The sequence below is a fragment of the Channa argus genome, chromosome 19 (assembly GCF_033026475.1).
Source record: "Channa argus isolate prfri chromosome 19, Channa argus male v1.0, whole genome shotgun sequence".
NCBI lineage: Eukaryota > Metazoa > Chordata > Actinopteri > Anabantiformes > Channidae > Channa > Channa argus.
The window spans coordinates 12,532,528-12,558,698 of record NC_090215.1 but is presented as its reverse complement, the minus strand read 5'-3'; the positions used below and the strand labels follow the sequence as shown (position 1 = coordinate 12,558,698).

The window sequence follows — 26,171 nt, the reverse complement described above, 5'->3', positions numbered from 1 at the left end:
TTCAGATGGATATCTACACCAATCAGGAGCTGGCTGATCTCTCTGAGAAATACAATGTCAGGTCTCCCTCCACAGGAAATGACCTCACACCTCCAATCTCCTTTCCCCCGATGTTATGGACATCCACTGGCCCGCAAAGGTACTGATCAGCACAAAATTACAGCTGTCTTGCTGTATTGAAACTGTGTAAGCTAATTGTTTGTGTGCGGTGTATCTGAGGCTTGAAACAGCTCAGGGCATGTTGGAGTTCAACCAGGGGAAATTACATTATTTGGAGCTGCCAGATCAGAAACTCCTTCAGGAATGAGGTCTCTCCTTGCTCTGTTGGGTAGCTTTATTTAATGGATAAGTTTGTCTGCTGATCAGCTCATATTCAAACACTGCATATGTTTTTAGAGGTGGGAAACAAGTAAGTGGGTTAACAGAATTGTTTGTTTTAATACTTCATCAAATCAATGAATGTTACAACATAACGCTTAATGTTTTCAGTTTTTCAGTAAACTTAAATTATAATGACATCCTTAAACCATGTCTGTCCTGTGCAGGGACAGATCAACAATTCAGTGCCAGGTTACTTCATTGGAACCTGGTTAAAGTGGGACTGTCCAAAGGTAAAGTGCACTTTTGTCAGAACATGGAAAATGATCCTATGCTTAGAAATCCTATGTAAATTTTTCTATTTTATTCTCACCTACAAGCTTAGCTGTTAAAAATAACAGAAACAAATGTATCTGTTGGGCTCCCAAACATGTACTTATTTTATTAATTTTTGTATTTTAATTTTAGTTTCTCTGAGGGCTGGATTGAGATTGTGGGCTGTGCTCAACGTTCCTGCTGAAAAGCTGTTGAAGGAACCCATACATCCTTCTATTGTCCTAATCCAACAGTCCTTAATGAATTGTAGTGTTTGTTTCTGTCATGTCAAGAATTAAACAATTTAAGAAGATGTTGTTATTTATTATTGGATGCGTCAAACCAGACTGAGACTAAATGAGGCCGATCAGAGCAGAGGTTTTATATGACAAAACAAATTGCAGTTCACCGAGTTACCTGGGATAGTTTGAGACAGCACCTGGTGTTGGCACCTTGACATGGACTGAAGTTCAAACCAAGTTCCCCATCTTTAAAGGACAACAGGCTACTCTGTAGGACAAACCTGAGAGGACAATATGTAAGTATTTAAGTAAAATTGACAACAATTTAAAGAGAATGTTCTTTGTGCCAAGTGACCCAGTAATTCAAAATGCAAACTAAATTGTTCTATAAGTGGCCTCAGACTATGTTGTTACATCTGAATAAGAAAAAAACTGCTCCAAGTACATCAGTGTGTCATTATGAGTGTAATTGTTGCTATAATATTGAGCAATGTAACTAACTGTCTGTCCCACAGAGACACACCTTCACATTTACATTTTGATTTTATCCAAAGCAGCTTACATAAGGTAACTTGGGGTTCAGTACCTGGCTTAAGACCGTTTTGAGATGTGGACTCGAGGATTGGACCCTTGACCCTCATGAGTGACTCCGTATTCGGCAAATCCATCACCGTCCACATCAAAGTTCATTGGTTGGAATATGGGAACAGGATAAAAAAATCTGTAATTAAAATTAAACTTTGTAGCTAAAATGTACATATTTTTGGATTTATTCAGTGAGGCTTGAATAAAGTGACTTTCAACATTACCTTCTATTAAGAGTTTTTTTTTTAATACACAGAAATTACAAAACAAAACAATAATCAGCAGGAAGACACCACCAGCTTATTAAAATTATTATATTGTAATAATTGTATGATTTGTATGATTACAAAATGTCATTATTGAGTCCTGTACTTTCCACCGTAAAGATGATGTTGACAGCCAGGGTGATGCTCTCAGTGTCATTTCCCATGTGCCCACTGTTTGTCCCTGAGAGGAGACACTTCTTGTGAGATCAGCATCTGTCTCTGCAATTATAACATTTCATTATGACACTTTAGTTAATGGCAACTGACATAAATGATGGGTTGAAGCAGTTTCAGTTATATTATCTGATGCGTTTTCTGTTTTATTTTTCATTACATTTTGACAGTAACATCCAACAAGCACAATTACTGCGTAGCGGCCCACTTTGATTACTCCAAATATGTCAAAAAAGTATTTTAAATAAGGCCATGGAAGGAGGGATTAACACTATACCTGCCTGCACCTGGTTAAGTGAAACGATTACTGTCTCGCTACTGATTCATTTTCTTAAAAAAATGGAAAAATGGTTTAATTTGAGTGTAGTGTAAAGTAACTTGATACGTGTTTACGTAACGCAACTTTGAATTTTGGGAGTAAAAAGTGTAGACATTTGCCTTTGGATTTAGTGCAGTAAAAGTCAAAGCCATAATTAAAGCTACTTTAATTAAGCTAAAGTACAAATACGTGAAACATGTACTTGAGTACACTAACAAAGTACTTGTATTCTTACTTCCTACCGCTGCAGGAAACTAGAAAGCAGTGTTGTTGATATGGCTCGTTTTTTTAGGTTTGGAATATTTGAATGTGAATAAATTATAATAAATTATGATGGAGTATTACTAGCAGGCATAATGTGTTTGTGTCTGTACCCTGATATTTATATTGTGATGATTAATGTCAGTGGGCTGCAGCATTTGAATGTGCAACATAAACTAGAAAAAACTGCTCTGCCTACATGTCGGTGGATAACTCAGTTCTCTGTGGCTTAACAAATATTACTGTAACCTTTGAACTGTTTGATGTTTCCAGCTGCAATAAAACCATGGAGATTCTCTGTATTGTATTTTGTGATATTGTCACTAGTTGGTGTCTTTGCACAGCTCATAGTTCATCGCAGAATCCGACGTATGAGCTGTTGGCCACGGCTCAAAATTGCAACAGGCTTAGACACTCCCAAAACAGATCTGGCCAACAGGAACATGGAAAATAGGAACAAAAGAAAATAGAAATGACATCTGGTAAAATGTAGAAAAAATCTTGTGATATAAAAGTATCTCACACTAAGTAGTGTGATGCAATGGAGACATAATAATTCCTTGATTCTTGCTGTGTCAATATAATTCCAGTTTTTTAGAGTTCAAGATGCTAACTTATGAAAATGGCTTCTGTTTTGCATGAAAGAGACAGAGAAGTGTCTGCTTTCACCAAAGTAGAATAAGTTTTAACATGCAGAAGATAAAAGAAGGCTGCAGAGGCCTGATGGCCTGGTGCTTATACAAAGCCATTATCCTGATTTAACAGTCCTCCTGTTCCTCCCTCTCTGTGTCACTGGTTAAAGTATAAATACATGTCACCTTTAACTGGGGGCAACTCCCTCTCAGGGAGTCAGTGGGACCTGCAGCCCACCCTGCACTTTGTAGATACACAGCAAATGTAGTTTAGAGTTTCTTACATGTTTTGCTAATTTAACATTTTCATGCATTTTTACCTCTTTTTAACAAACTAAAAAGGGTGGTTTTAAAGCAAGTTCTTCAGGGCCGCAACTGCTGCGCTCAAGGTCAGTATCAGAACAGGTGCTTTAGAGGACAAGCTGAAGTGCATGACCGTGTGGTATTCTGACAGCAGGCACTGTTAGAGGAAAACACACAGAGTTTGAAATGTATACAATCTTTTATTTCTTTCTGAGGGGGGGGAGGTTCTGCACTGGGTTCTGCACTACAAACTTCTAATAGTTTAACAGTGTTCAGCGTGCACAAAGCTGCTGAATGAATTCAGAGGAGAGCAGTTGTTTGGTTACAAATAGCAAGCAGCTCCACTTAGTTGGTGTCTTACCTCTGAAGTCTAATCAGCGGAAACCTGCTAATTTGCCCTCCAATGTTCTTTCTATGATAAATGAGGACTGTGTCAAGGTAGTGAGGCAGATGGAATTGCTCAATGATTTTACTTTGAGACTTTCAAAATCACAAGATCCCCAATTCAGAAAGAAAACCACTTCTTGCTGCATGTCTCAGAAGATGCATGGACACTAAGCCGTGCAGCTATACCAAACAGACCAATACAGACAAATTATATTCTAGCTTGTTGAATGAAAAGGTAGAAACAGTGGACAATTCCTGCTGCTTGTGTAGCCAGTGGTGGTGTAATTAAGTACTAAGAACAGAATCAACAATATCACAGAAAATTTCTTTTGTTGCTTTCTGCCTCTATTCAAATTTCAGGGCCAAAGTATTTCATAGCTGACAGACACGAACATGTAAATCAATATTTATTGACAAGCCAAGGTTTATTTTTAGTTACAGCTGAAATAGATGTCTCATACAAACATAAGAGGGACATTGTTGTACTTTCCAATTTATTTTTAGGGTTACAGCTGTCAGTAGAGGACTGTGCTGTCTGTTAATAACCATACCATGTCCTCTCTACTGATGTGTAGGTAGTGTGATTATGATGTTCTAAATGAGATCAGGACAATTCGTTTAGTTTTTTGTTTGTTCGGCAAGTCCTGATAGGCTGTGACATGTCCATTCAGAAGTTTAACGGGTTTTACTTGTTCAGTTCAAGTGACGATTTCTCCAATACCTTGTTCAGGAGCGGGTGTCACCATGGGAATCAAAGCTGCACTTCCTAAATATGAGATCTATTTCTACAAAATGGTGCTGTGTCTGGCCCTGTTCTGGGCCACCAGTTGGATCTTTGAGGTGTCCAGTTGTGAGTATGATGACACACACACACACACACACACACACAGTTAAGATATGATGGTCACGTTCAAATACTCTCAGTTATCTGCCAACCGGTTTGACTGTAACACACACCCAGAGAGCACACATACAAAACAATGCAACAATGTATTAAAAGGATAAAGAAAGACATAAAAACACAATTTAGTGTGATGACTAAGCCCGCAAAGAAAAAAAACCCAAAAATAGATGATTGGGAAAAAAACAAAATCAGGTTAACTTTAGCGAGATCTCGCAAAGGTTAATCAGGACACGTAAGACAACAATTAAAGACAAAAGTAATTTTACAACAAAAACATTTGCAAGATCTTGCATAAGTTAATCTTTTTATTCCTAACATGGCCTGATCAATTTTTGTGAGTTTTTTCAAAAATCAGTTTCTTTTATTTTTTCCAACAATCATTGTTTTCTCTCACATGGCACCGTAATTAAGTTACACCTGAATTAATCAATATATCCTGCTGAAACCCAATATTAGGTGGAGCTAGTGATGTTTTCTAGGTAACTATTAATTATTCAAAGGAAAACTGTCTCACTCTTATATCTTGTGCCATTATAACTGTATGCAACTCTGTAATGCTTCCCTTTACAAATGTCGATGAGTCTACAACAAATCTGTGCAGTAGTTTAACCTGACAAGGCTCAGCTGTGATGCTCTTTAGATACTGTAAGTTATGCGGTGTGTCCAACCTCCTGTAGTGCATCACACACTGATGGCATAATGTGCAGTATAGAGCAGCGTTGTTGTGTGAGGGTGTAGAGTTGGAGCTATGCAGATCATGCAGATCAGGCTGAAGGTAAGAACGTCTCTCACACTGAACTTTAATTATTAAGTGTAATTTGGAAAAAAACACAGAGCAAATTTTGTTCACTTTTTTCTCTTTCTCTTTTTTTTTTAATCTAGCCAATGCAAACAGAAAGACATTCAAACCCAGTGTGAAGTCAGGATGGTACTACTTTGGGAGGAAAATGGTGAGGACACATTCAGACACATTTATTGATGCCTATATTCTGTTTCTAATATTTATTCTTTATCGTTCATGATTTACAGGATACAGCAGATTTTGAGTGGGTGATGTGGTTTTCTACATTCAGGGCGCACATTCTGTTTGCTCTCTCAGGTCATGTGCTGTTCGCCAAGATCTGCTCCATGCTGGCTCCACAGGTGCTTCTGATGATTATTTATTAAGCAGCTGTAGAAAAAAAGAGTAATGTAGCGAAAGAGCTCAAGGCTGCTGCAATGACAGAGAAGCAATTTCTTTGTTATGTCAGTGGACCATCAGAAGGATTTTAAGGCTTAATTTTTATTTTTGGTTTATTTGATGATTTGATTAACAATTTCTGATGAAAACAAACACGCGGCCATTTTCAGTTTTCTAGACTAATAAAAAATATTGAGTGGACAGATGATACATGGGCCCCAATTCTCTGAATTCTCACCTAATTTCCAATTTCCAGCAGCCCCAAGCATGACCTCCTGCCCCCCCCTATGGATAAAGGGTTATAAATGCTCGTCACCTTTAATTTTATACAACATTGTACAGGACCTTTTTATATCATTAGCAGATAATGACTAAGACCAACTAAAGAGAAAAAAACTGGGGTAGAAATAGATGAGGAATAATAGAGACAGAGAGCAATAAATAGAAATGTAGATCAGGAAGCCATTTAGGTTTAATTAAACCCATATTTTCATCATTTGCCAGCAGTCACCAAGTATAAACGTTTGTCATGGCTTCATTATGAGCAGGCCTTTATGGCAGAAATTTCTAATATGATCAATGTAAAATTGTGTCTTAGCAATAAAGAGAAGCTTTTGTTGCCTTACTGTGCCATCCCCACGAGACGCTATTTGGTTGTGTGGTAACACTGTTGTTCTCTCTCACAGTACAGGTCCTTGGTGTACATGGCGTATGGGCTGCTGGCTGTGTTGACCAGTATGGGTTGGACCTATGTCACCCTCATCCTGTCTCATTGTATCCTGCTCTACAGCATCTCCTTAGTGAAAATCCGCTGGCTTTGCTTCAGCACTGGGCTTTGTACCCTCGCGACATTCAAGTGTGAACCCTTCATTTCCTGGCAGGTACACTGCTGGCTGTACATATTAAGAGATTTCAAATTTTAGGAAATTAACACTCAGTTCTTCTTTCTCTAATTCTTCTCTCTTTAGGCTGGTTTAGTTGAGGGCGACTTTGAGCTGCGTCACATTCTTTTCTACGGAGGTTGTGCGTTTACAATCATGCGCTGTATGAGCTTTGCTCTGGAGAACTGTGAAAGGAAAGATGGAAATTACAACATCCTGGAGCTGCTCACATACAACTTCTACCTCCCCTTCTTCTATTTTGGGCCTATCATGACCTTTGATAAATTTTATGTTCAAGTAAGTTTAAGTGGGTTTGGTTTTTTATTCCAATAATCCAGCAGCTTGGGTGTTGCACGTCCTATAGTTGTTTACTGCACCAGACGAACTGATACGTTAGTGTCAACTGATTATATGTAACCACTAGTTGAATATATTTACACATACATTTACCCTATTTTATTATAGCCCCGGTGGGCGGAGCACCCCACCCAGCGGGGCCCCTCTCCGCACGCTATTTTATTATAAAAGTTAAGAGGTGCAAGGAGGTAAGATTAAGCAGTTTTTTAAAAGAAAAAAACATGATAAAAGCAGATATGAAATAAGACTTAAGGCAAAAAGGCTGAAAACTGACTGACACAAAAATAAAACAAACAAAAATGCAAATAGCACAACAGACTCAATATGACCAAACTTTAAGGAAGTGAGGCCCTTCACCTATTTTCTCATAATCCGTCCATGCTCTTCATTGAATGCTGTTGCATTTAATAAACACAAATGTTAAGATTTGTGTCTGTTGCTTGCTGCAGGTCAACAAATCGGACCTGAACAGGAAAGAGTGGGAGATGTGGAACATCCGTGTGCAGGGTCTGATCCACCTGGGAGCCATCATTGTAGTGGACATCCTCTTCCATTTCATGTACATCCTCACCATCCCCACTGACATGAGGCTGCTGAAGCACCTCTCTGACTGGGCTCTAGGTTGATGCTACTACCTCACAAAAATTCCTGCATATTACTGTTTGATTACTAATGTGGTGGTGGACTAACTAAAGTGATTGCATTGTTTCCAGTTGGTCTAGCTTACTTTAACTTGGTGTATGACTGGGTAAAAGCAGCTGTCATGTTTGGAGTCATCAACACAGTAGCTAGACTAGATCATCTGGACCCGCCTAAGCCACCAAAATGTATCACTATGCTCTACGTGTTTGCTGAAACGTGAGTAGTGTTTGCACTGTTTCATCAGTCTTGGTTTAAATCTATTCCTACTCATGCTCATAACACCTGACGTTGGTTTGTCTTTGTAGGCACTTTGACAGAGGAATTAATGACTGGTTGTGCAAGTGAGTGTCCATTAAACTACACTATTAAACTACAATTAAAAGATTCCAAATTTAGAGGTTCTGACACTGTTGTTGCCTACAGATATGTGTATGATTACCTTGGTGGAAAGCATGACAACGTAGTGGAGGAGCTGGTGGCTACAGCGTGCACCTTCGGTATCACCATCCTGTGGCTGGGACCCTGCCAGGTGGTGCTGCTCTGGGCTTTCTTTAACTGTTTTGGCCTCAACTTTGAGCTGTGGGCCGCAAAGTTTTTCTCCATGGAGCCTTTTGCTTCTTTTGAGGTTAGTTACCGGAGATTATGCTTCAGTTAGAATAAAAAAGGCATCTTGGTTTAATGAAAATGCTTCTGTTGATTTTTACAGATGGCAATGTCAGAAGCAATGTCCCGCCGGGTTAGAGCTATTTTCAATACTTTCAACTTCTGGAGTATTGTATTGTACAACATCCCGGCCTTGAACAGTTTGGATTTTGCCAACTTGGTCGCCAAACGACTGCTTTTTAAAGGTGATTTAGTTTTTTTATTTTTGACATTTTTTTTTTAATAATAACTGTATTAACATTTAAGTTTTGATTTTCCCTACTTCCCCAGGCTTCCCTATTACCACAATCATCGTCATGTTTGTGACCTACTGCCTAATTCAGGTGATTAAGGAGCAAGAGAGAAGACAGGCCCTTATCGACGATCCTGATCCTCTACCACCCGCGGCCCCTCCAAATGCAGCCGCCAGCCCGACCAACACTGCAGCTACGCCTGCTGCTGCTCAACCAGTCGCAGACCCTAACAAAGAAAAAGCAGAGTAGATATTTAATGTTCACCCAAATGCTTTGAAATAATCAAGGGTGTAGGAGCCAGCAGTATTATTACTAATCTACATTTTATAACGCAATTTCTTATTGGATGCTTTAAAAACATCATTAACTGTAAATAATATGTTTACCACCATTTCACAGTATTTATACTTAAAAAGGAAAAACCTGGATCACAATGGAATGTGATCAATGCTAATTCATGTTCACCTGTATACTGTCACATGCCCTGTAAGACACTTTCTGTTAAATTACATTTTGTGTGATTAAAATGTAGGGTAGTTAAAACTAAACATCTATTTTCTCAGACCTCTGCTTTGATTGTGAATCCAAAAATAAACCTCGACAGTTTAATGGGTTACGTTTTTAAATGTATCGAAGGCTAAGGTAATGAGTAAAAAGGATTTTGTGATATGCTTGTCACATTGGGATTGTTAAAATGTTTATAGATAGTGTTTCTGAGGGAGCGGTTCGAATATGCACAAGCAAATGTAGATATTTACAGAGTGTGAGTGTGAGTGTTGCATCCTGTTATTAAGGGTTTGTGATACTTCTGTAACATCACATAAGCTCTGTTCCTGTTTGATGCCTCCACAATGGAAACAATTTGAACACAGTTCAGTGAAACAGCTACAGTAATACATTTGTAAATTTGTGTTGAACCAATGCCTGAACCTGAGCAGTTTGTTCAAAGGTATTTGGTAACATTAAAATTAAGCTGGACTGACTACTCAGTGCCTTGGCAGCACCATAAGTACATTTTTACATATTGATTGTTCTGATTGATTAAGTTTAGTACTTCATACTAAAAGCTTTTCTTTTATCACTTCCTAATTGTTAAACAAAGGTTCTGCTAAAGAAATTTGGGTAACATTGTGACAAATCCTTTACAAAAACCAATCTGTATGATTTTCCTAAAACAATGAGGCACTGAAGCCGTTATCAACCAACTCTAATAATGTCTAATAATGTCTTTGGAAACATTTTAACATGCAACAAGAAACATACAGATTATCAACATAAATTTAACACAGATCCTGATCTTTTTTTTTGACCTCATAAATCATTTTCACAAAGGGATTTCATCATAATACAAGATCAATATGATCGCAGCTAGTGTCTGGAGGGAGGAATACTGTTAACAATGTTCAACATCGTATTAAAATTATTTATATATGTATTAAAATAATACAAATGAAGTAATAAAACCAAATGAGAGGGTGATGTTGCTATGATGACTCACGGAGACCCCCCCCCATGATACAGGACAGACATATTTTCCATCAAGCAATGTGTCAGCTGTCTGAGAGTGGGTGGAGGTTCCTCGGGAGCAGATGGGGTGGGGTAAGCGATGGGTAAGAGGGATTGAAGCGTGGGTATTGCATTTCGTGTTTGAAGCCCATAGCTCCACACCAAGCACCCAGTCTATAAATAACCTTCCAGTTGGAGCTCAGTTGAAAAGTCCAGACAGCTGACAAAGTGGGCTGCCCCCAGGTTCAGCTGCTGTATGCTAACAGCAGATTGTCAGTGTCTTTGAATCTTCTTCTGTCAGGCGAAAATTTGAGCTTTTCCGCTTAGAAGAAGATCCCCATTTTGTTTGGTTTGCAGCCCCATAGAGGCTCTTTGAGCTATCTGCCACCGGAGACGATGGCTGTGCCTGTAAACCCTATGGACGAGCCCAGGTTGTACCAGCAGACTCTGCTCCAGGATGGACTGTATGACCTGTTAGAGAATGAGAAGCTGGTTGACTGTGTGCTGAAGATCAAAGACAAGGAGTTCCCCTGCCACCGGCTGGTCCTGTGTGCCTGCAGCTCCTACTTCCGCACTATCATTCTGTCTGACTTAGAAGAGAGCAAAAAGAAAGAGATTGTTCTGGAGGATGTGGAACCTGGAGTCATGGGTCTGATTCTCAAGTATCTGTACACATCCAAAATCAATGTGACAGAGCAGAATGTCCAGGACATCTTTGCTGTGGCCAATATGTACCAGATCCCGTCAATTTTCACTGTATGCGTCTCTTTTCTGCAGAAGCGTCTTAGCCTCAGCAACTGTCTGGCTATCTTCAGGCTTGGCCTGATGTTGGACTGTCCCAGGCTGGCTATCTCTGCCCGAAACTATGCCTGTGAACGCTTCCAGCTCATCTCCAGAGACGAGGAATTCTACCAGTTGCTCCCCAGTGAGCTGGCAGCCATTTTAGCAAATGACAACCTGAACGTAGAGAAAGAGGAAGCAGTGTTTGAGGCTTTAATGACCTGGGTGTCCCGGGACACTGAGACTAGACAAAAAGAGCTGCCAGGTTTGCTGGATTGTGTTCGTTTGCGGCTAGTCAGTGAGGAGTTCCTAAAAGAAAAAGTAGAGAAACACAAACTGATCTCTTTAAATCCTGAGTTGCTGGAGAAATTGCAGCTGGTTTGGGATGCTCACGCTGGGAAATTACCGGAGGTAAAAAAAAGCAAAAGCAAGAAGGAGGCCGGTGGAGCAGAAAAAGATGGACAGAGTGAGGACAAAGATGAAGAGGAGGAGGAGGAGGAAGGTCTTCTCCCTGGCATCTTGAATGATAATTTGAGATTTGGCATGTTTGCAAGAGACTTGATACTGATGGTGAACGAAGCGGGGGCTGTGGCCTACGATCCGTCAGAGAACGACTGCTTTGTGGCATCAATTTCCACACAGATTCCCAAGAACCACGCCAGCCTGGTCACCAAGGAGAACCAGATCTTTGTGGCAGGAGGTTTATTCTTTGACGAACAGAACAAGGAAGATCCACTGTGCTCCTTCTTCCTCCAGGTAGGTAGGAGAGGCTCTCTTTAATTCAAAGCTTTAGGATAAGATCACAAAATAGGCAATAGCAGAAACAGATCTGATCTCAGCCTATTCTTTAGATTTTTATTCAGAAAGTCCTCTAGGATCTATTGTGCAGGTAAATGGTGTCCAGCATTCCATATAAAAGTCATATTAAATATTTTGGAAAACAGTATGATGCAGCAGGTTTTTTTTTTTTACCATATTTGTAAAAAAGCCCAGATATGGCACTAACTGTGCCATAACTGGCACTACACAATATGAAGTCTTGGTTTGAATATTACACTTTGTATAAACATCATTTAAACTCAAATTGTATATACAGTATATGTAATATTGACAGAAAGTGTGGATTTGAAAAGGGACCATTCACAAATGTTTGACTCTTGTAACCTCAGTATGACCCTGTCAGTGCTGACTGGCTGGGGATGCCTCCTGTCCCATCTCCTCGCTTCCTATTTGGGCTGGGCGAAGCTGAGAACTCCATCTTTGTGTTGGGAGGGAAGGAGCTAAAGGAGCAGGAGCGCACACTGGACTCAGTTTTGGTCTATGACAGAGAGTGAGTACAGGTTTGGGTTTTCGCATCAATTCTGAATTTATTTAAAGCAGTGCTGTCCTTAGTGCTTCATCCTTATTAAGTTATTCATTTCCTATGCTTTTGTATATATTTATAGATCTTTCAAATGGGGGGAATCGGAGGCAATTTCTTACCCAGTGTATGGACATGCGACAGTATCCCACAACAATATTATCTATGTGATTGGAGGAAAAGGAGACGACAAGTGAGTATATGGTGTATTAAAATATTATTCATTTTTCTTATTTTCTTACTATTATCTGTGGGGGATTAGAAGAGAAATTGTGAAACTTAGAGGCACTTGGTTCTTTTTCTCTTTTATGAACAGAATGTGTCTAAATAAGATGTGTGCCTATGATGCCAAGCGATTCGAATGGAAGGAGCTTGCTCCCATGAAGATTGCACGCTCCTTATTTGGAGCCACAGTTCACAATGGCCAGATATATGTGGCAGCAGGAGTCACAGACAATGGTCTAACAGACTCTGTAGAGGTGTACAACATCGCTACCAACAAGTGAGTTAATCATAAATAGGTGGAAGGTGTATGTGCTTGTCACAGACTGCTCACCCACAATTTAGGGCCCTGAAGTCCCCATGTCTTAGAAACATTAGATTTCAAAGTGAGGTATTTGTACTTTGTACCTTTGTACTCCTATTGGTCTGTATGCATTGTTTTTTAGGTGGTCAGATTCTGCACCGTTGCCCCAGGAGCGTAGCTCTGTAAACTTGGTGTCGTTGACCGGGGTGCTGTTCGCTGTAGGAGGTTTTGCCATGATTCCATTGGAGAACTGTGATGAGATTGTTCCCAAAGAGATGAACGACATTTGGAGGTGAGTCACAGTCGAATATGCACCTCTATTAACCCACGTGTTCATGCATTGAGAAACACAAGGGTAAGTTAATAAGTGATTGTACAGCATCACTCGTTAATTAATTATTGGGCTCCATGTTAAAGAGAAATCCAACCATTTCACTGCCATTTTTAGCTGGTATTCTAAATTAGTTTAGAAATAATTTGTAGAGAAACCAGTTTTTAGCAAAGCCTGTGTCCATTTTACCTAAAACCATAGTGAATTGTTGAGCATGATATTAAAAAATTCCAAAGTGAAAGTAAACTCTAAAATATTGATGTACTGTTCAGTCATAAATCGAATGAACATGTTGACATTGGGTCAGTATCAGTGGATTTTACATTTTGAAAGCACATTAATGTCTGTTGACGTCCTCAGGTATAATGAGGCAGAAGGGGAGTGGAAGGGGATTCTCAGAGAGATCCAATACGCCTCAGGGGCCACTATTTTGGGGGTCCGCCTCAACACTCTGCGTCTCACCAAGGTGTAAATCCACGTCTAGTTTGTTTGTCACCAGTAGGTTTACAGTAGTCCAAGGACAGATTCAAGGACATTTAACATTTGTCTGTTTTGTTTTCTGTATTCTGGTTTGATATAAGGGACACTTTTGTTTTTGATTGAAGACATTTCATTAATGCATTTCAATGATTGTAACTGTAATATGTAGTCTACCAACACTGTATGTAATAAAATGTTAATATTTAAAACCAAAACAATGCCTTTATAATGATGGAAACTGTTCTGGCATAAGGTGTTTCCCAATAGATGGCAGCAAAGTCATAGGGTATGAAAATTTAAAAAACCAGACTGACACATGATACTGTGATTTCTTATTTTCTCCAAAAAACCAAAACAAAAACACAGCACATATCTGGATTTGCAATAATATATCTGTTTAATATTGAAATGATTTCATTACGCTGTGTTGTGTTACAGACAGTAAACACTAGTCATAATACAATAAAATACATAAAATACAGTCTAATGTTATTAGCACCTCTAGACACTATTGTCTTTGTACTGTTTTTAGTATTTTAATATAGCTGAAATTGACAACTACTGCCTACACATGGTCTTTATACACCAGAGTTAACTAAGACATAGTGTTTACATTACAATGTAGAATCAGCAAATAACAGTACACATTATGGTTTCTTTAGCACAGCTGCAATGAGTATGGGAAAAAAGAGGGTATGTGGACAATAAATCTTTGAGTTGACTATTTTCATACTTTCTATGGAGCCACAAAACTGTACCAAAAGATTATCAGGGGAGTCAAAAATGCACAACACATCGATAGAGCTAAAGCTAAAGTGTTTCAATTTAAAAATTGATACGCAATTTCTTTTAACTCTTACTACCAATGATACTTTCATCTATAAGTTCACACATTTACAAAATGTTAATGATAGTATAAGCTTAAAGTTTACTTTAAACTTATTACTAAGCTTTACTATCATCAACATTTTCTAAATGTTTGATTTATTGTTTCCTTTTAAAAACAAACTTAACTAAAAAGGTGAGTTAGACTAATAGTCTTTGACCAGTCAACTGGAGGCTAGAGGAAAAGCATAAAACTGTCTTTATAGGAAGCCAATTAACGATGGTTCTGAATACTGCTTCATTTATTGTTTTCTTTATTAAGAGATCAGAAATTTTGTATAACAAAATTGATAGTTTTCTGTTGATTGACTAACTGACGTTTGAGTAACTGCTTAAGTATTGTTGCCCCAACTTTTAAACTCGTTTTAATCGCTGAACTAACAATGTCATTTACTGAATTACTGAGTTGTATTGTTGACTTTTCCAATAAACATTAGATGGCTGTGGTGCTCTATGAGTTCGGCCAACATGTTCACAGATTAAGAAAATCAAAAACTGATTCTCCCTTACTAACATTAAACTTGTTTCCTCTTGAAAAGAGTTTCATATTTCTTTAAATACTTAATCCAACACTTCCTCACCAATATCCTCATTAAAATTTTACTGCTTCTAAAATTAGGTACCAAATATTCCCGGCACTTTTCTTGGCACCTGAAGGCCACAGAATCAAATCCTTTTGGACAAAGTGTTAAACTCTGGCCTCTCAAACCTAAAACTAAAAGTCCCAGCAGAAACATAACTCGATAATGCTGTGAGCATCCTCTGCTTTGAAGCAAATGCTCAGTGCCTCACTGTGTGACAAACCTTAGCCTTGGATGCAGTGCAGAATGCAGTCACTGTAGAGTCTGGGCACCCACTTAATCATTGACAACCACTCATCTAACTACAAGGACAGGTTCACCTTTGCTTAATCTAATACAGGCTTTTGGCTGCTAGCGGTAGTGATGGAGAATTGGGCTAATTAAAAGCCATAAAGCTGACCTGCCTGGAATATACAGTACGATGAATTATCACTGTGCCAAAATTTTGTTTTTATAGAATGTCCGGTTTACTGCCATTTAACCTTAAAATGTTCAATTAAGAAGTTCATTTAAATAAAAATGATATATATTCCTTTAAATCCAGCCTGTCCTGTTGGGGAAAAAATTAAAGAGGATGCTCATTGACTCTTTAACTGGTATGAGCACAATCATCTCCAGCTCAACAGCAGTATGACAAAGGAACTGGTGAAGGACTTGTTGAAAGTCCGGCACTCCCGTCAATCCTCTCTCCAGAAAGGGAGAGGGGGTAGATACCTGAGTGTCTACCTGGACAATGAACTCGACTGGTCAGTTAATGCAGCCTCAATATACAGGCAAACACAGAACAGGCTGTATTTTTCAAGGAAACTAAGCTCCTTCAACATCTGCAGCACCACACTGCAGATGAGTCCGTGTTGGCCAGCTCCATCTTCTATGCTGTGGTTTGCTGGGGCAGTAATATAAAGGTGACAGACAGTATCAGACTGGACAAACTGATAGGGACGGCTGGTCCACGGACGAGCACTTTCAGCCAGAGACTGATCACAGTCAAATGCTCCACAGAACATCTCAAGAGATCGTTTCTCCCAGTGGCCATTGAACTGTTCAACTCATCCCCCTTCTGTAAAAAGGAGGAATTGTCAAAATGGACAAATAGTATTGTTTTTATTGCATTTATAATTTTTATTTTATTTATTTTTACTCCTCTAGCTGGAATTTTTCCTAATCATTGACCAGTAGTTTGCATGTGTTTGTTGTCTTGATTTGGTGAAAGTTTTTTCCTTTCTTTTTCTACTTTTCACGCCAAGAGTAGCTGTAGGCAACAGCATTTTCCTACGGGATCAATAAAGTTGTTTGAATCTTGAATCTTTAAGATTCTTTAAGATCTTTACGTCACAAATTGTTTTGTTAAATTATTTAGCTAAAAAATCCTTCCTAAATCCAAAGAAAACAAAGTTTTCAAAATTTTACCTGCTAGGGTGGATGTACACTTTCATAGCCAGGCCAGCCTTGTCATGCACCACATATGTAGTGTGAATAAAACATTTTTTCCAATGTTTTTAAATAACAGTTTTATCAAATGTTCAACCAAGTTACCAATTTATAATAATAGCCTAGGCTTTTTAAATAAAAGATCATGTGCTCAGAGTTATCGCCCCCCCACCCAAAAAAAAAAAATCACAAATATGATTTTTTTTTTCTCATAACAGCGACTGATTAATACTACATGTGTTAGGAAGTCCATAGTTTAAGCAAATTATAGTATACCATATAAAGCGGATACATGTAATAAGAATTTTTGCAAGGTCTGAACAATTGGTTGAAATACTGTTTGAGAGGACGCAAGACCTGCTGACAACAGGCAAAAACTGCATTTGTATAATGGAAAAATAGGAAAACACATCTGCAATCAGCAAGTTTCAAGATGAAAAACTGCTGAGCAGGAGAATAAAGTGCTCACATTAATTAATATCTTTTCATTAATCAATTTAGCAATACCTTCTTGTTAATATTTCTCATAACATGAAATATGACTGTATCCAACCCCTTCAACAAAGATATGAGCTACATTTTCTTGATTATAGTAGCAATCAGAGAACAAACCAACCACAAACAGCTGTAGCTGTAGTGAACGCACCCTCAGGGAGAAGTCACAAATACTTGTTAAAGGCCAGAACAGTGGAAAAAACAGGCAGGCTGAAACACCAGTTTAGCTGCAGGGTTACACATACTGTAAGTGACTGACTGCTCACAGCTGAGTGGTCCTCAGTGTGCGAGATGCCAAACCACAGCAAACAAGCCAATACGGTGTTCTAAGAAAACACAGGTCAGGTCTGGGTCTGTCACTTCGGCAACTTACTAATCAAAACCTTTGGCCAATTTTAAATTAATAACACAAAGAAGAAACATGTTGATTTTGTTAAGAACGTATGAGCATTAAAATCCACTCTGTACATATACATGTAAAATTTTTGCCTTGTATATCTTCGATTTTTTATTTTGTATCTGCAATCATGTCGCCATCATAGGCTTATGTGGCAATCAAAGTGCATAAATCAGTAGTATCAACTACTATAACATCTCCTTTACCATCAACACAAAAACATTCAAATCCCTCCAGGTATAAGGCAAACAAACAAACTATAAACACAGTATTACAGTACTGTCTTTTGGGCTAGTGCTTCTCAAAACAGTGACATGGGGAAATACTGACTAATTGTCTACTAAAGTTAAGTTTTTTCTTATGATCCTAGAGTACTACAATGTTCTCCAATGATAACAGGAGAGATGCCTTGTATGTCTCTTTCTTTAGTGCAATGTACTGAGTTGCCACAAGAGAGCAACATAGGTTGCCTTTTTCCTACTCTGTGTCAAAAATCAGTTTCCCCCCCTCGACCAATGAAAACATAAAACTTTTTATGGGTATAAATGTTGGCAAGTATCATTTCAGACAGGTCCAAATATCTTTATGGTAGGTACTTTCTGACACTGTTGCTCACTGTCCAGCAAAGCTAACGTTGATTTATTCCAGCCAGAATATAGTCAACAAATCAACAGCTCAGGGTTTTTAATTTAAAGGGTGTGAAAATGCACCCTATACAAAGGCAGCAAATCAAAATACAAAATATGTCTAACATACGGATAAAATAATAAAAATGTGCCTTTATCAAAACAACATCTAATGTGGCTCTAACCATTTAGCTCGAGAAGACATGTAGCTGGGCTGAGCTGAGACATAAGACGGCACCAGGGTGCACGGCGTTGTCTTCTAAATGAAACAACATACAGATTATCACTTTTACAAAAACTTAATTTATAAATTCCAACTTCCGCTAGTACCAGCCAAGACACGTGGGGGCACATTTAACTGACTTTCTGAATGTAAACACGAGGAATTAATCACAAAGAGGAAACGCATCTTAACTATATATACATATTAATACTGCAGTATAAGCTATAGATAAAGTGAGTGGGAGTGCACAGAGACATTTTTGGATAGGAAATTGATTGAAATGTCAGATTTGAAGGAATAGCTATTTTACCCTTTTGGAAAATCAGTTTAAAATCAGCTCACAAACAACTCTAAAGCTTCATAATCAAGAGGTTACATTTAATATCTAACCAGACATCGCAGGAAGGAATAGTTAAGCATATAATCTGCTGTAAAAAATTATGACAAAAAGTGCAACAAAAGCCATAAATCTTTGAGGAGTATTACAACACATTTTATTCCATGTCCCAAATTTAAATTAAATTCTACGGGTAGTTTTTACAAAAAACCTATGTGATAGTATGAAGCCCTTTTAGCGATGAGCTCTGTTTGGCAAAAGCATGTCAATGCTCTTTAAGCAATTTAGTGACTGTAGTGATTATTATTTCACACATCAAGATGAAATGTGCACACCAAGTTTAGCTATGTATGCAGCCGTTTCTGAATATTGTTATACACTATTGGTATTTTGCAAACTTAATACACAGATTAGGTTTGGTAGGGAAATGAGCTGTAAATTAAAATTAGGATTAAACCTACAAATATACTGTAGGTCTGATTACATTTAATTTATAATACCTATGACCAAAAAAAAGTGCCATATTGTCTCAAAGCCAGATCCACAGGAGAGGAGAGAGCATGCTTAATGTAAGCAACGGATGAGACTCAACAATTAACTCCATCTCCTGACTGGTGGAAGCTCAAGCGCTGATCAGCTGAACAAAGATCTGGTTCACCTCCAACCTTTGCTGCACATCTCTCTCACACACACACACACACACACACACACACACACCACACTCTGCATTGCACGGCCGACTCTCCACACGTCACAGCTTCTCTTATGTCCTTACAAACTGACGTAACGTGCCACAAATTACACACTATCACAATTATAAAAATGAAGACAGTTATGAATACATTTTAAATATCACTAGAGTTAAATGTAAGGTGCAGGATTGATTATAAATGCTGTATAACATTACCTAACTATAGCAGGTGAGCTTACAGGATTTGGTTATTGGCAATGCCATATACATGTATATGCTCAAAGACTATTCAGCATTTGGTTATTGCTGGGTCGGACAAGAACCACTCGCTACATCTTGGCAAAGAATGAAAAATAAAACATGTCACCATAGTGTGGTTCACACTCAACTGATGATCCCCTGTAAACGAAGATTTAAGAAACTCCCATGCCGTATAAAGATGCTACAATCAATGCATTGTGCAGGCTCTGGAGAGGTGTGTGTAGTGTCTAAAAATCCCAAATGGAACCAGAACAGAATGTGAAAGAAGACCAATGACGACAAGTCCTACTGGACTTTGAGGTTATCTATTGTATTCAATAGAGTAAAAAATAACTACTTCTTATTGTGGTAGGTGTGTGTGTTTATGAGGCTGCCATGTAGCCTTCATTCAGTTTTTGCCTCTGTGTAAATGTCACTGAGGTGCATCACTCTCCTACTGCAGCAGTCCCCTTAAATGTTCAAAGAAAAACAATAAAACTAAAGTAACAAAGTGCTTTCAATGCTACAGAGATTTGTTAGTTGTTGGAGTTCATCCTACCGGCAGAGAACAGAGGAGGAGGTGGGGGTAAATGTGGGGTGGGAGGCAGCCCCCCCATGGACTGCAGCAGCGGGAGAGAAAGCTGGGTGCCGTGGAGTGGGTGGGGGCTAGGGGCGGCAGCGGGTGTGGTCACAGAAGTAGCGCTGAGCGTCATTCCCAGCTGGACCTGTCCGGAAGAGTCCAGAGCGGCTGAAGCCAGAGGCCGGTCCAGGCTGAGGGGGTCGCTGCCATCTGTAACCATGGGGTTGCTGATGCGAAAGCATTTCTCCCTGTGGGCTTTGAGCATGTTGGAGAAGCGGAAGCGCTGTCCACACACCTCACAGGGGTAAGGCTTCTCTCCAGTGTGGGTGCGGCGGTGGCGCTTCATGTTGGGTCTGCTCGTGAAACTTTTCCCACAGATCTCACAGATGTATGGCTTCTCTCCTGCAGCAGAAAGGACATAAAAAGCTAAAGATACACATTTATGATTAACAACACTCAAGGCTGTGTTAATTCATGCTTTTATGGTATTAATGAAACTGTTATATGAATAGGATTGTTTGTGTCCAGAAATCCACACAGAGTTTTACAATGTTTATATCTAAATAGACCATTTCAATGTCTTTCAGCTCATTCTTTTGGTTTTATGGCCCATAGTTCTACTGTCCTGATTCAATCTCCGTTTCATTTCCAGCTGCAGCTGTTTTCTGCAAAATGGCCGTGCAACCCACAGTACACAAAGCAGCCGATGTTTTCTTAGAAACAAAAAAAGTGAATACTAAATTTAACTTCACCAGATGGTGAAAAAAACATGACTCATTGGATAATTATTTCTATATCTGTTAGATGTGTTTGGATGAAAGTTTTGCTAACAAGCTCTTCTTGTGAACTGTATAAGGTAAATAACATGTCAGTGTTGTGCTTACAGCTTCTTTTCTGCTGCTGTATTGTTATGAGTATTATCAGTTTAAAACACACATTGTTTTTCTTTGATTCAGCACCAACACAATAAACAAGAAGTGACTCACCAGTGTGTGTCTTCATGTGTTCATCGAAGTACTGTTTCATATTGAAGTCCTTTCCGCACCACTGGCACATGAACTGCTTGTGACCAATGTGAATGCTCATGTGGGAACGGAGCTGGTATTTGTACTGGAAGCGCTCACTGCAGTTCTGAAATGGCACACAGTGGACAGTCCCCAGCTTTTTTACAAGTCAAACCTGAAGGATGCTACTGCAATTCCTTTTGAAGAAAATGCAGTACAAAATTAAAAATAGCCTATAAATAGTTAAAAAACAACAACAACAACAACAACACACACACAATGACAGATGACATAAAAAAATGCGAGTCTTTCCTGAGACAAATTTACTTTCAATCTTGAGCATGAGAAAAATGTTTCTGGAAATAAAAAGAGAATAGCATCAAATCTATTGCTGGGCAAAAATTTTTATTTTACTATGGATTAACTAACTATTTTAGAGTAGAATAGTAGAGTTATATAAATATAAAGAGTGAGTCACTTAAATCTCAAACTGTGTTTAAGGTGTAAAAATGTAAAAAAAGTCAAATCTTTCAAATAACAACTAAAATATTTTAGCATTGAGTTTGTTTTATAGATTATATTGAATATTCTAAGTGAAGAAGTGAAGAAAAGAAGAACTGTTTTGGTTGTGAATGGCAGATCAAGATCACTCATGAATTTTATTCGTAGGTAAGAGAAAAATTTCAGTATGAGCAAACTGGTGAATGCTACAACAAATCTGTTTAAATCAGTGGTTCTTGCATGAAATCCCAACATCTGTTGAGTAATCACATCACATAAAAGTTACAAATAAATTGAAAATATAAATGTGTCTGTTGCTGGGGTTTCCATTGAATAAGAAGAGCTAATAGACAGTTAAAAGAGTTGTTAATGAGAATCTTTGTAGAGCACATGTGGACCCGTTTACTTTCTTGACCTTAACGTGAATATTTTATAGACAGGTCAGAGACTCATACAACTGGTTTTAAAAACCACAGTTTAATTATATATTTTAAATATACTTTATATAAACTCAGTTCGGAATTAACTCCTCACATGAATGAAGTTGTGCAGCAAGTAAGCATAAAAGGATCTCAAACCTCACACTTGAAGGGTTTCTCTCCTGAGTGCTGCAGAGAGTGAACCTTGAGTGACATGCTGCGCTTGAATGACTTCCCACAAGTTTCACAGGTGAACGGCATGTCCTTTGTATGAGCTACACACAGACACACACACACACACACAATAAGTTAGTGCCACTCAACATTAAGTCACTCCCGGTCAAAATGCAGCAGGGGGACAAATAAGCTAAGATTCTTTATCATTGACTACTTACAATGAAGCTAAGGAAAATTGAGTTTCCTCATCTATTAAAAATTTTATATGGGTTGAGGTTGCCAACTCTGAAGTCACTCTTTTAGCAGGAATAATAGATATGTTATCCGAACTTTACTTTCAATGCTGGAACACAAATGTACACAGCCAATAAGGTTTGATATTCTGAGAAATACGATCCTTATCTCCCCTAAAATGGGGTAGAGGAAAGCAACACCCCAAACAAATCCAAATTAACAATCAGTAAGATGTAAAAAAGGAAGTCTAAAGTTACACGCAGGAACAAAGTGACCAACTACAGTCACTAATTTGGCTGCCACTCACCGACCATGTGCTTCCTGACATGAGCCATGGTGTAAAACTTCTTCTCGCAGATCTCACAGGAGAACTTCTTCTCAGCGTAGCCATGAACGATCTTGTTGTGCTCATGTAGTGACCACAGCTTCTTGAAGGCCTTGCCACATGTTACACACTTAATAAAGCACACGGAAAGGCAAAATATAGTTAGTACTGGAGCTGGTTGTGTGTGAGATATGAAGAAAGTCATTATCTGGAACAGCCTTTACAAATCGAACCCAGGTGTATGTGCTTACACAGATACTTGAAAATCCACTGTACCAAAAAAGCAATTAGAGTCAGTAGATTAAAGCAGCAAATGATCTTCAGAACCACAGCAGGAGTCCAGCCGCTCACTGTGGAGGGGGTAATAGAGGAGGTACTGAGACGTATCAGAATATATTAATAATGACTGAGTACCTGGCTCTGATCAGCTGTTATAGATTTAAATGTTTGCAGTGAACTAAATAATTATATTATCTACCCAAATCAATAGTTTTTATAGCAGATACTACTGCTGCTTTTGTTACAATATGATGAATTTTCAAAGAAAGAAAGAAAAAGCATACATACAAACATATTGAAAAACTAAAACAACAGCATTTTTAGGAATTAATATCTGCATATTTAGCCTCTATAATCCACTGCTGCCAGAAAAGTATGATTTAGGGATAAAAGCAGAGCCATGTGACTCATGTGATTTAAACAACTGCATAGCTTCTCTTAATCTTATAGATAATACAGACACTTCAGCAAGTCACTCTGTTGGTCACAGAAGCACAGTGAAATTCATGTTTCTGCAAAACATTTGATTGAAGAAACTTTTTCACTTGGCAATTTCTCATACTGTGGCTGCAGCTAACATGATACAATCAGAATGCAACTAATATACAGTGCATCTAGAAAGTATTGATTATGGTATTGTTTGTAGAATTTTGAGGACAGTATTGAATATTGAATTTAATCCATTTTGAAATAAGGCTGTAACTTAACAAAATGTGGAAAAAGTTCAGCACTGTGAATACTGTGAATACTTTCTGGATGCATTTAGGATCAGCTGTTATTAACTGAATATTGTTTGTAAATAATCTCTTGAGCAGTAGAGGTGGAATAACGTCTTTGTGATTTCTCCTTTTCCATATATAATGTCCATTTACAGTAGGTCTAGCTTCTGTTAAAAATAGGATTTAAGGTGATATTTTGATATCTGACATTAAGCAAGGTGGTTATCTCAGTAATTAATACGTTCAAATACAACAGAAAATTTAAGATAGCTTTTCTAATAACTGCAAACCACGTCTCATTTGGAGAGCAGTTTATGCTCACACACAAGGGGCTTAATTAAATATAGGTGGTGCAACAGAGCTAATAAACTAAAATTGCTTCCTCCATTTTGGACTTTCTGCTCCAAGGTCAACACTGGTGTTGTGGCTTTGTTAATTGCACACATTTCTGTGTCAGTTTACCAAAATTGAATTTAATAAAAATTATAAAAAATTCTGAATTTCTTTACCTCAGAATATCCATTAGACTGACTACTGTGCTGAAATAAACTAATTATCTATCTAAACTGGGCTGGTTTAAATGTGACATGGCCACAGAACTGTAAGAGTGGGGCTAAACTCATTCATCCTCAGTGTTAAAAAAATACCTGGATGCTCTTCTCACAGTTGGTCTGTTGGTGCAGCAGCAGCTCGCTCTCCAGCAGGAAGCGTTTTCCACAGTTATTGCAGATCTGCATACGGTTGTGAGTGACGTTCATGTGTTTTTCCAGATACCAGCGGTTGTTGAAGACGCGAGGACATTTCTTACATGGGAAATGTTGCTTCTCTTCTAGCCTGACTTTCTGGCCCAGGCCCTCTGCATCCAGAGTCCTCTTCCCGCCGGGACGCTGGTTGGCTAGTGTGGCCTCGGCCAGCGTCTGCCGCATGGAGGCTGTGGTACCCACCACGGCTAACGCTCTGGTGTCCCGTCGAGGTCGATCCATCATGGCTGTCTGGTCCAGGCCTGGAATGTTTAGGGTGTTCTCCTCCTCTTCTTCATCCTCCTCCTCATCTTCCTCATCGCTGCTCGGCACCAGTATGTCTGCCCTCTTTAGGTCTTCATCGTCATCTTCAACAGCATCATCATTAGTCATCTCACCTTCCTCTGAATCTCTCTCGTGGTCATGGCAACGACACAACAAGGTGGCTGTTTCGGAGGCAGATTTTCCCTCTGACCCCTTTGACACATTCAGGGTCTGGTTGTTGAGGTTGACTTCCACGATGATCTGATCTCTGTTGAAGGAAGGGTGGCTATCTGCAGTTTTTGACTCCTCCACGTTGCCCTCTACTTTGCACAAAGCATCTGTGCCGACCCCAGCCCCCAACCCCTCCTCTTTCTGGTAGTACTGCTTCTGCTGGCAGGCCGCCTTGCCTGCCTCCTCCACTCTAACAGAAAACGGGCTGTTGCCCTCCCGTGTGTACACCCTACCTAACTCTGACTCCTGTTTGATCTCCTGGTACATCTGGCTTGAGGGAAGCTCCACAGCAGCTGGGTCACTGCTGCCAACCACTTCCTGATTGGCCATATCTGCACAGGTGGTCCTCAGCGAGTGGCTGCTGATCAAGTCGCGACAGGAGGCTGCAATGTCAGTCATCTGAAGCAGGGTAGCTGCATTAAGCACGTCGCGGACAGTACGGCTACTGACCAGTAGCTTGGAAGTGTAAATGAAGTTGAGGATTTGCTGCAGGCCCTGTGAGGTCAAGGCGTCCAGCGACAGGTCCACCCGCCGCAGCTGTTTGCTTTGGGCAAAAAGGGAGTGGAAGAAAGGGCTGTAAGCCGCCAGCACGCCTTTGTGGGCCGGGAAGGTGCTGTGCTGATGCACCAGAACAATGTCGACGTCACACAGGTCAGGCTGGAAGAGGCGCTGCTCGTTCAGCCTGTCCATCAAACAGGTGAAGTGCAGAGCCACATCCTCTACCAGAGAGAACTCAGCAGAGGGGAAGTCTGTGGTCTTCTCTACTATGAGCTGAAAGAGAGACAGAAAAAAAGGGTTGAAACAGCAATAATCTCATGAAATGAAAAGACTTTTCTGATAGGACTTCGCTTTGATGTTTTCTCTTTGATTAGATTTTTGCCTGACTTGAACCTCACTTGTAAGTCACTTTGGATAAAAGCGTCTGCTAAACGACTAAATGTAAATGGAATTACTTTATTTTCATATAGTAATAAATAATACAGTAATGTTTTGGATGTAAAAAACTAAATATTTAAAAAAGAAAAACAAATAATTAATTCTTTACTTTGGAAACAACAATTAAAACCACTTTTATAACATTATTTTCATCAGCAGAAAAATCTCACTACTTGTCAAAGAGTTTTAGATTTAAGCCAAAAAAGAGACA

General features: G+C 39.0%; 3 protein-coding genes across 6 annotated transcripts in view; 2 read left to right on the top strand and 1 right to left on the bottom strand.

Moving 5' to 3' along the window:
- Positions 1 to 3,328: 3,328 nt before the first annotated feature.
- Positions 3,329 to 9,549, top strand: hhatlb (hedgehog acyltransferase like, b). 4 transcript variants are annotated; one of them, XM_067486930.1, is made up of 12 exons: positions 3,329 to 3,501; positions 4,533 to 4,652; positions 5,589 to 5,656; positions 5,736 to 5,849; positions 6,573 to 6,767; positions 6,855 to 7,064; positions 7,574 to 7,745; positions 7,838 to 7,982; positions 8,072 to 8,107; positions 8,190 to 8,391; positions 8,473 to 8,614; positions 8,700 to 9,549. In XM_067486930.1, exons 2-12 carry the CDS (start codon positions 4,547 to 4,549, stop codon positions 8,909 to 8,911), a joined length of 1,602 nt encoding a protein of 533 aa, XP_067343031.1. In that variant the 5' UTR covers positions 3,329 to 3,501; positions 4,533 to 4,546; the 3' UTR covers positions 8,912 to 9,549. The 4 variants fall into 4 exon arrangements, with proteins under 4 accessions (XP_067343031.1, XP_067343032.1, XP_067343034.1 ...); XM_067486933.1 differs by lacking the exon at positions 3,329 to 3,501 and adding an exon at positions 5,384 to 5,481 and having other exon boundaries at positions 4,572 to 4,652; positions 8,700 to 9,546; XM_067486931.1 differs by lacking the exon at positions 3,329 to 3,501 and having other exon boundaries at positions 4,497 to 5,481; positions 8,700 to 9,546.
- A 757-nt stretch (positions 9,550 to 10,306) lies between these two features.
- Positions 10,307 to 14,048, top strand: klhl40b (kelch-like family member 40b). Its single transcript, XM_067485340.1, has 6 exons — positions 10,307 to 11,704; positions 12,118 to 12,278; positions 12,394 to 12,501; positions 12,625 to 12,810; positions 12,977 to 13,126; positions 13,526 to 14,048. Exons 1-6 carry the CDS (start codon positions 10,565 to 10,567, stop codon positions 13,635 to 13,637), a joined length of 1,857 nt encoding a protein of 618 aa, XP_067341441.1. The 5' UTR covers positions 10,307 to 10,564; the 3' UTR covers positions 13,638 to 14,048.
- zbtb47b (zinc finger and BTB domain containing 47b) overlaps positions 14,020 to 26,171 on the bottom strand; it is a 25,874-nt gene continuing 13,722 nt past the window's right edge. Inside the window, exons 2-6 of the mRNA XM_067485339.1 lie at positions 24,437 to 25,795; positions 22,774 to 22,921; positions 22,215 to 22,330; positions 21,118 to 21,262; positions 14,020 to 20,533 (exon numbers count right to left, since the gene is read on the bottom strand). Coding sequence (XP_067341440.1) covers positions 20,088 to 20,533; positions 21,118 to 21,262; positions 22,215 to 22,330; positions 22,774 to 22,921; positions 24,437 to 25,795 — 2,214 coding nt within the window. The 3' untranslated portion in view covers positions 14,020 to 20,087. The remainder of the gene's footprint in view (positions 20,534 to 21,117; positions 21,263 to 22,214; positions 22,331 to 22,773; positions 22,922 to 24,436; positions 25,796 to 26,171) is intronic.